The sequence below is a fragment of the Engraulis encrasicolus genome, chromosome 8 (genome assembly GCF_034702125.1).
Source record: "Engraulis encrasicolus isolate BLACKSEA-1 chromosome 8, IST_EnEncr_1.0, whole genome shotgun sequence".
Classification (NCBI taxonomy): domain Eukaryota; kingdom Metazoa; phylum Chordata; class Actinopteri; order Clupeiformes; family Engraulidae; genus Engraulis; species Engraulis encrasicolus.
The window spans coordinates 30332122-30342820 of NC_085864.1; the positions used below are offsets into that span (position 1 = coordinate 30332122).

At 42.7% G+C, this 10699-nt stretch overlaps 1 protein-coding gene across 1 annotated transcript; it reads right to left on the reverse strand.

The window, feature by feature from the left end:
• Nucleotides 1–8190: 8190 nt before the first annotated feature.
• On the reverse strand, nt 8191–10699 carry sst1.2 (somatostatin 1, tandem duplicate 2). The gene is made up of 2 exons (XM_063204418.1): nt 10441–10699; nt 8191–8620 (listed from the first exon to the last, which is right to left on the reverse strand). The coding sequence occupies exons 1-2, from the start codon at nt 10597–10599 to the stop codon at nt 8417–8419; spliced, it is 363 nt and encodes a 120-aa protein (XP_063060488.1). The 5' UTR covers nt 10600–10699; the 3' UTR covers nt 8191–8416.

Sequence of the window (10699 nt, forward strand, 5' to 3'; positions counted from 1 at the left end):
TGTGTGTGTGTGTGTGTGTGTGTGTGTGTGTGTGTGTGTGTGTGTGTGTGTGTGTGTGTGTGTGTGTGTGTGTGCAAAAATGGAAAAGAAGTTCCCATGAGAGGCAGTTGGTAACCACTTAGCCCAGCTTAAGGTGGAGGAGGTTATTAATCACTCCATTAGGAACCAAACACTTGGTCCAGCTGTAGTTTAATTGGCTGGGCACTCGACTGCTACACCTGCAACCCAGGCTTGATTCTGATCTCTCATTTGGGCGGTGTACATTTGCCTGGTTACCACCAGACCTAATCACAAGTGAAATTCAGATCGATTCTACACGATTGTGTAGAACAGAAGGCAGTATGGGAGTTCCCAGGCGCACATGTACAATGCTTAGAATGAGTGGGGCGAAGTATGGTTGTATTGATGTGCTGCGGCGATGTGGTATTTCTTTCTTTCTTTCTTTCTTTCTTTCTTTCTTTCTTTCTTTCTTTCTTTCTTTCTTTCTTTCTGTCTCTCTGTTTTTTAGCTACATTTAAAGAGAGGATAGTGAGAGAGATACTGGAAAGTAGTGGCTGAGAAGGAATGGAAGAAACTCTAACCTTATTTTACCCTATGATTAACATTTGGTTATGACATTAATAATGGGAGAGATTAACTTCCTTCCTTTCCTTCCTTCCCTTCTTTGTTCCTCACCCGTTCGTTGTCTAGCCCGTTGTCTGGTCACAAGACCAAACCACTTGCAGATCACCAGGCCCAGATGTAACATGGAAGGAAAAGTTTTTTGGTGTTTTTTGTATTAGTTTATTTGTGACAGGGCAGGAAATGAGTGGGGGGAGAGAGAGGGATGAGGAAGGTTCGACAAATCGAACTCCGGTCGCCGGCGTAGCAGCAGCCCAGTGCCCTACCGTTAGAGCCAAGGCAGGGCCTGAAGAGACTGGACTGGACTGGGCTGAGTTTCTCAAAACCATAGTTGCTAACTACATTAGCTACTTTGTTGTTTGCAATGTAATTTCCCATTGACAACTACTCAAGTTGATAACTGGCTAACAACTATGCTTTCGAGAAATGCACCCCTGCAGTGCTTACTGCATGTCTGTCAAGGCCAGGCTCCTACTGCATGCCACTTCCATGTGACTGAGGTACCGTGAACTTGGCACTCTCTCCCCACACACACGCACGCACGCACGCACGCACGCACGCACGCACGCACACACACACACACACACACTGCATTTTGATTTTATAATACAGATGTAAACATACTAAGATATGTTTGTTATTATACTAATTACCAAAAATGTATCTGATCACAAGTGATGGAGCTGCAGTGACAACCTGCTTAGGTAATCGTGTATTGTTGCAAATGAAGGAAATATTGTAATGTCTTGTAACCAAAGGATAGTGAAATGCAGAAAATCTTGCAGACTCAGTGACTACCAAAAGGTCAGAGGGTGATCATAAATAAACTGGCCGCCAGGAAGAAGGTTAACAAAAGCAATTCCACACCCAATGGAATTCCCAGATGTTGGTGACAAACCTTCCCAATGATCCACGAGAAGAAACAAACGACAAAAGGTCTTACTCCATTTCCCTGTGGAAGGAGACAATCTGTATGTAGGGGGAGTTGTTCTGTAAGCAGGCACGTGCACAGCATAGTTGCCCACGGTGCCCGAGCAACGGCCCTTTTGCCCACATTGGCTGATATTGCCCTTCCAAGGGAGGGGAAAATAATATGGCAATTATAATTTCATATTTCAATATAATTTGATTTCTTTATAATTCATAATTTTGATTGAAGTTTTGTACAATAAAGACTTAAGTCAGTCATACAAATTCATCAGACCCGTCGAGAATGGGCAGGAGGATGTGAGGTAGGCCTACGCAACAACTCCGGTGGGGAGGGAGAAGGCACGCGACAGGCGCTTGAGCGCCTATAAGAGACACGAAAGATTTTGAAGATGCCTGGGTGTCGGCACCCTACACACAGTCTACATATTAGGGTACAAAATATGCTCACAATCAACCTCTCTATTACAATGTTGAGTTTAGAACTTTTAGTTATCATACATCTGACAGCCAGCCAGCGCCACGTTTAGGTAGCAAAAAAACCGACAGCCAGCTGTAGATATGCCTTGGAAAAATAGGCTAAGATTTCATGTTTCAACTGATTTGCTTTGCAATTCGTATTTTTGATTGAAGCTTCTTAAATTAAGTTTTCAAATTCAGATTCACCTGCACCTCGAGAGATAGGCAAAGGGAGGGGCAGCATGCGCGTTGCGGGGGACACGCGCAGCTCTACATGGGAGGGAGGGGGGAGCAAGCATGCGACCAGGGCAGAGACGCAAAATATGTCGAAGATGTCGTGGGAGTAGAGCGACTGCCCTGGCGGCCTGAGGTGAGCTGGAAACATAGCAGACTACACAGTATTATTACATGATCACAATTAATGCCTCTTAAATCCGATCTCGAGCTTAGGACGTTTAGTGATCCTAAATATTCTGACAGCCGGTGTGCCACGTTCAGATATTGGGGAAAAACGACAGCCAGCTAGCTTGCAGTCATTGTCAACGTTTTACATGGCTCAGGTTGTTTTGTGGAAGGCTAACCCAACTAAGAAACATGCAGATGACATGTCGTTTTATCAAGCAAGAGAGAACTTAAGGGGGTAGGCTAGCTAAAGGAAGCACATCTCTGCAGAGTTGGCTGCGAAAAAAATGAACAGGTGCAGGTGAGGCAGGCAGAGAATCTTTTTCAGGATTGTAGAGGTTTGATCTTGGTGAGACCGCTAGGAAAGTGCTTTTTCTTACGCTGATATATTATCCGACCCAAATTGTTTCCACTGTCAATGTCCATGTAATTGAAATAATTCCACTCCACATGATAACTGACGTTTGTTCTTCTCAAGACATAGGCCTACAAAATGTGCATGAACTAACTAAAATATAGCCTATGTAATGAAAATAAAAGTTTATAAAGTATGCGAGAAGCTCGGAGCTTCAGAGCAACAGATAAGAACTGGTCGCTCCCACGCCACGGTTCTTTGCGATCTGAAATGAAAGCCGGCTCGTCAATTCTTAAAGCGACAGTACACATTTTTAATATAGGCTACAAAAGACCCAACAAATGACCTAAACCTGTGAATTCTTATTGTTTTAGCTTTCCTATATAATATTCATCATTTTAATCATGGAATATGCCTATTAATCAAATTTCATTTTCAAATTAAATGATCTTTTTAACCATTTTTAAACTATTTCTATTTCTTATAACTTAAAGTCTACTTTGGCTGCTACAAGGATTATAAAGATGACAGTGGGTTAATGGATTAAGCATCCTCATATTTAGCCTATTAATTTAGGCCTACTCATCATTTCATTTCATTTAAGATGAGGATGACTCAGAGCCACAGACCTCTGCACATAGGGCAGGTAGGCATGAGACTGATCATATCTGTGACTGATACAGGTTTAAAAACTATCAAGGCTTTTTCTCATAATTTAATTTAATTTAGGGGCAGCCACATACCACACATGAGGAAATGTGGATCAGGAGACATTTAGGGCAGGTGGGCATAAGGCTGATCATCTCTGATATGATTAATAGGTAGGCCTACATGTTTAAAAACTAGCATGTTATATCATATGGTACGCATTCAATATACTATACAATAAAATAATATGAATAATTATGACAATAATATACTACTTCTACTACTACTACTAAAAATAATAATACCCATGGTGCAGTTTCCTAAAAATTCTGAAGGCCGCTCATTGTTGATGGTTTTTTTTTTTTTTGGGGGGGGGGGGGGGTTGCCCTTTCTTCAGGTTAGAGCAACTGCCCTTTGAGATTCCTGTGCACGTCCCTGTCTGTAAGTGTTGTGTCAGTGGGTATACTGTATACAGTATATCACGAAAGTGAATACACCCCTCACAGTTTTGCAGATGTTTGAGTATATCTTTTCATAGGAAAGCATTACAGAAATGTAACTTTGACACAATGATTAGTGACCTTTGAGCAACATATTTAACTGCTTAAATTTCTTGTTCACTCAGAAAAAAACAAAATACAGCCATTAATGTTTGAACATGTACTCACAAAAGTGAGTACACCCCATATTAAAATCCGGTAGAGAAGGGGCTATGTTGGCTCGAATCGTCTCGAAATGAAACGAAATGAAAAGGGATGACAAGGGAGGTCATCAGTGTGCGTTTCAACCTTTCTTTGCATTGAACTTTTACATTTTGAGTCTGCATTTGGCTTAAATGGATTGGTGTGAGATTTGAATGCAATCCTATGGAGAATATCATGATCTGCTTCAGTAGTCACAGTGCATGTTGACATGTGTGTTTCTTTTAGGTGTATTTCAGATTGCCAATGTTGACAGCATTCATGCATCCCCAAACCATGTCAGTCCCACTACCATGCTTGGCTTATGAGAGGATACACCTTTTTTGTACAACTCACTTGTTTGCCACCACACATGCTTGACACCATCTAAAGCAAATTTGTTTATCTTGGTCTCAAGAGAGATGAACAGACCAAGGATATGGATCACTGGAACCATGTTGTGTGATCTGAAGAGACCAAGATAAACAAATTTGCTTTAGATGGTGTCAAGCATGTGTGGTGGCAAACAAGTGAGTTGTACAAAAAAGGTGTATCCTCTCATAAGCCAAGCATGGTAGTGGGACTGACATGGTTTGGGGATGCATGAATGCTGTCAACATTGGCAATCTGAAATACACCTAAAAGAAACATGCATGTCAACATGCACTGTGACTACTGAAGCAGATCATGATATTCTCCATAGGATTGCATTCAAATCTCACACCAATCTATTTAAGCCAGATGCAGACTCAAAATGTAAAAGTTCAATGCAAAGAAAGGTTGAAACACACACTGATGACCTCCCTTGTCATCCCTTTTCATTTCGTTTCATTTCGAGACGATTCGAGCCAACATAGCCCCTTCTCTACCGGATTTTAATATGGGGTGTACTCACTTTTGTGAGTACATGTTCAAACATTAATGGCTGTATTTTGTTTTTTTCTGAGTGAACAAGAAATTTAAGCGGTTAAATATGTTGTTAAAAGGTCACTAATCATTGTGTCAAAGTTACATTTCTGTAATGCTTTCCTATGAAAAGATATACTCAAAAATCTGCAAAACTGTGAGGGGTGTATTCACTTTCGTGATATACTGTATCTCTCTCAATCTCACTGGTTGCTATTATTAAAATCTGCAGATCTTACCAATTGACTTGCTTGTCGCCAGTTCATATATTTTTGCTACTCAATCAATTGGAATGGTCTGTACGATTTGTCTGCAAGTGTGACCTTTCTGATCATGTGACAGAGATGCATTTTACATTGTTTTAGGGTTACGTGTGCACCATACACCACTGGACTCAGTCAGCTGTATTTGTCTTGGCGAAGCTGCAGGCCCAAATGGGCTGAACCAGGCTCAAATCCATGTAGTACAACAAAGACATGTGGATTCATATTTCAACGGGGCTAGATATTGCAGAGCTCTCCATTTTCTTGAAATTGTGTGGGTGCTGGATGTTGACTTAGCCAGAGATTTCTGATAAGAAATGAAAAGTAAAACACAGTATGCTGGCTATTACGAAACTCTGCAAATAAAGTCCACCCTATCGGTTAAATTAACTTAATGTGTGCCATTCCACCAGTGGAACTCTGTAACAGTCACTGAAAAGATTTTTACTACCACAGTACACACCCCTATGACAGTAAACAGGGCCTTTCCTCGGGTTGCTGTTGTTTCTGGAACGACATTGCAAAGTTGACACTGGATCAACATCGGGTTTGAGTGGTCATCTAAGTATGTTAGATTTTGCGACAGTAACGTCTTCTGCAGTATAGGTTAAGATCAGTTACATGCAGAAGTGGCTGTTACAAAATGCATTATTCACTGACAGGCTAAGTTTAGGAATATGTTTTGGTAAAGGCATAGTTTGGCTTGATGTTGGTGTAGCGGCTAGCCGACACACATTTTCACTGACAGGTTATGTTTAGGAATTAGTTTTGGTTTAGGCAGTTCCACATCGTACCACTGTAGCCATAACCGTAGGCTATATAGGCCTACCATAACCGTAACCGTGACTTGGCATGCCTGTTAAGTTTTGGAATCAGACCTAGAATACGTAGATAAACCAGATGTTGATCCAGGGCCAACTTTGCGATGTCGTTCCAGGAACAACAGTAACCCGAGGAAATCGCGGTCACCCTTGCCATTCTGGTAACAGCTTATTTATAACAGGGGCTGTGTCTTACTGGATTAATAGTCAGTTGACACAAAATAGAATTGTATCATTTTTACACTTCCCCTTATGACTTTCCAGTCAGCCAGTGTTCTGTCAAGATGATGGGCTGCTTTATTGAGGTGACCTACCAATAACTTGTGAACTTAGCACCCAAACCCTAACCCTTATCCCTAGGGGCACTGTGATGCATCACAATGCAGCGGGTGGCACATATCACCAAACTAGTGTTGTGTCTTTTGTGAACGAATCGATTCTTTTGAACGGCTTAGACATGAATGGCGGGAACCAAATCGATTACCTCCCATTGGTCCGACAGCCCATTAGTCCGACTACACATGTTAAAACTATGCCCAAACCAAAACAATTCCTAACCCTAGCCGCCATTAAAGGCATGTTCTGTGTTTTCATAGGAGAGTTCCTGGTCTGGTCTTTCTTCCTGGTTGGAGAGTTCCTGGTCTCACTATAGGCCCAACGGCAGACAGCACCAACAGTACAAGTTAGCTGTTATTGTAGTAGCAGTAGTAGCAGTAGTGGTGGCAAAGTAAGCAGGAGAGGCCACTAATTTTTTGTTTAATAGATGTGCGTATGTGTACTGTTTGAGTAAAACTTAGGCTTTTCTTATACCCAGACATGTAAAAGTTTTTATCTTTTACCTTACATGTTTCGGCGGTATAGCTTCCATCTACACCATCTGACGAAGACGGAAGCTATAGGCCTACCGTCAAAACATGTCAGGTAAAAGATAAAAACATTTTTAAAAATTAAGTATGAGAAAAACCTAAGTTTTTCTAGGGGAGGCCACTATTTCCAATCTAGTGCTGATGCTAGATGTACATCTGGAGCTGAACATGATTCTGAGGGATTTGCTATCCCAATGGATCAGGTCATTTACCGGACAGCTGCACACTCCCACACGCTTTTTACAGGAAAGGAAAGGAGAGAAATCGAAATGTGCTTCAGTGCCTCTGATCCACAAACACACTTGCACTTACACTTACTGTACACTTGCACCCACACACGCACGCATGCACACACACACACACACACACGCAGGCAGGCACGCAGGCACGCAGGTACGCATGCACACGCGCACGCGCACACACACACACACACACACACACACACACACACACACACACACTACTACAGCGATTCTTCCTTCATATTGGGATTCACATTATTGTCTCAGCAGATGCAGAACCAGCAACCTTTGGGCTACAAGTCTGACACCCTAACTGCTTACCCATGACTTCCCATTACGTATTTCAGGGTGACGGGACTTCCAGAAGACCCAGGGGCACCATGGCCAAAGATACCTGTCGAAAACTCCTGTTTAGGGTTTTATGGGTTAATTACATGTGAACCAATTTAGGGGCCTTGCCTCGGTTATTTCTAATTTGCAGACATTTCATTAAAGGTGCACTGTGTAGGATGTGGCCAGACTAGTAGGTATTGCAACTACCCTGCTCATTGAAACTGGGATGCCTATTACCAAATATGATCTTTTCATGAATATTTACTAAGTAATACACCAATATTTACTAGTATGACCAAAGTACAGCAATTTTCACAGCTAAAAATGGATATTTCTTGAAATTCAAAATGGCGAACAATGGAGAAGATCCCCTTTTCATGTAGGCCTATGAAAATGCAATTTTCCCTGTCATAATGAATACTTTTGGTGGTGGTGGTGGTAAATATTCATGAAAAAGGTATATTTGTGAATGGGCAGCATGAATCCTGAATCAAAAAATATTACCTTTAAGATGAATTTGAGCACAGCAACCCCAAACTTGTGTGGATTCATATTGGGGACAGGACAAAATCCATCTTAAATGACAATGTCGCCCACAGACAGGTAGGTTTTGGCTCATATTAGCTAAAACCTACAATAACAAAATAAAAGTATCACAAAGACGGTATAATAATAGAAGCATTTTACTTTTTATTTCATAATTTACAGAAGTTATACATTATCCACCGAGGAGATTAATTCCACTCCACACAGCATTCCATTATTACATCATTACATCAGATCACTCGAGGGGGAGTTGGGTGGACGGACCCCAGTGGATGCTCATTGACGATTACGTTTCGGGGATTTTGGATGAAAACATCGGACAGGAAGTGCCGTATAGCAAGACCTCCTCAGCAGGAGGTGCGGCCTTTCCAGTAGAAGTTTTTGCAGCTCTTGCGCTCCTTGGTGGGGATCTTGTTGGTCTCGGCGGAGCGCTCCATGTCGTCCTTGCCGGCCCCCACGGTGGAGACCTCGTTGTCCTCCTGCACCTGCACCTCGGCCTCTGGTAGGGACAGCTGGGACAGCAGGTCCTCTACGGCACGCTTGCTCCATTCCTGTTATTATGGAAGAAAAGGAAAGACACGAGAAATTAGATGAGAGTTTTGTGACTGTGCAGAAAAGATAAGCCGTGCAACAAGAGGTGTCAGTTCTAGGTTCAAAAAGTACCACAGATGACTCCAGAGAACCAAGGCTACCTGTCTTGATTATTATGCTACTCCAAGTGTTTAATCTAGGGCTTCTGAACGCAAGACAATTTCCTTTTTGGGCAATAGAGGTTTCATTCATTCATTCATTCATTCATTCATTCATTCATTCATTCATTCATTCATTCATTCATTCATTCATTCATTCATTCATTCATTCATTCATTCATTCATTCATTCATCCATCCATCCATCCATCCTAGGATTGACACATCTGCTTGTAACATGTGCAGGCTATAGTGAGGTAGTCATACTGGCGCCATCTAGTGCATATCTATTTCATTTCTCAAGTAACCACGAATGAAACCTGCTGATGCATGCTTTGGAATTCTGACACAAACTGGGAGTGGAGAGTATATGACATAGCCATATACGATCAGAGACATATACCATTCCCTACACCATTTTGTTTTTTATACCATTCTCTCTGTCCAACTGCCTAATAGTTAGAAGACGATATGGCAAGTCTGGGCTGTTAGGAGAACAGTAACAGTAACGGTATATTGCATAGCTGTGATACTTACATGTTAAACAAAAAGAAAGCTTGGAGCCAAAGTCAAATATTTTGGAGCCAAAGAAAACAGTGGAGCTGCCCGGCCCCTCGCATTCACATCACATTGCTGATCTGTACCTCTCTCTCTCTCTCTCTCTCTCTCTCTCTCTCTCTCTCTCTCTCTCTCTCTCACTGTGTTGCTACAGCTGGCCTGTCTGTTTCATTTGTGTTACTAAAAATAACGTAAAATGAGGCGCACACAAGGCTTGTTTCGAAAACTATATATTGTAGTTACAATATAGGCCTGTAGTATATTTTAGCTACAATGTATAGTTTTCGACAGTCAAGGTGAAGACGCTTTGTTTCTCCTGTGTTGCCCGGGCCTGGTGGCCTGGTTTTCCCATGTCTGGGTCTGTCTTTCTTGCAATGCCTGTTTTTCTTACAATGTTACTATGTCTATGCTGCCCCTCTCCTGTGTTGCCAGATAAGAACCGTAGAAGTGGTGGAGACGCACTCATACTATAGTCTAATGATTCTCACAGTTTTGAACTGGGTTCTGAATCCCACATAAAAGAAAAGAGAATGAAGGAAGCAAAGGACAGCACTCTTCAGATTTGTTCTTAGTTTATTCGCCCACAAACATCGAGCTCTGCCTGAAACATTCATGGGTGAATAAACTAAGAAAAAAAATATGAAGAGTGCTGTCCTTAACTTCATTTAGATAAGAACTGTCTCACCATCACTTGTTGCCAGGTGTGGCCTCTATCTCTGTGCCTCTCACCTGTGTTGCCAGATAAGAACTATCACACCATCTGTCTCACCTGTGTTGCCAGGTGTGGCCTCTATCTCTGGGCACGCTCGTGATGAAGCAGTGCTGCTTTTGCTAGGCAGTGTGCATGCTCAAATTGCCAGTTTGATGCATTCTGTTTAGAATTTTCTAAGCAGAATGCATCAAACTGGCAAACTGCAAAGCAAAAGCAGCACTGCTTCATCACGATTGAGCCCTCTGTCTCTCACCTATGTTGCCAGATAAGAACTGACTCACCATCTGTCTCACCTACTGTATGTTGCCAGCTGTGACCTCTATCTCTCTCTCTCTCACCTGTGTTGCCAGATAAGAACTGTCTCACCATCACTTGTTGCCAGGTGTTTCCTCTTATCTCTATGTGCCTCTCACCTGTGTTGCCATGCCGGCGGCGCGGGCCCTCTGCAGCAGCCTGTGGTGGCGCAGGTCCAGGTCCAGGTCGGGCTGTGAGGTGGCGCTGTGGCTGCACAGGACCAGGGACAGACCCAGCAGGGCCAGGGCAGAGCAGTGGATCCCACAGAACCTCATCATGAGCTGGGCAGGGCCTGGGCGGAGGGTGGCTTGGCGTTAGTGGTGGTGGTGGTGGTCCTGGTCTTTGGTGGTGAGGCGAGCTGGATGGCTGTTGGTGGTG

Excerpts from the sequence above, each read along its gene's own strand:
- sst1.2 (XM_063204418.1), bottom strand. The coding sequence starts at position 10,599 with ATGATGAGGTTCTGTGGGATCCACTGCTCTGCCCTGGCCCTGCTGGGT. Across the intron at positions 8,621-10,440 it reads CCGCCGGCATGGCAACACAG|GAATGGAGCAAGCGTGCCGT; the intron begins GTGAGAGGCACA and ends CCATAATAACAG.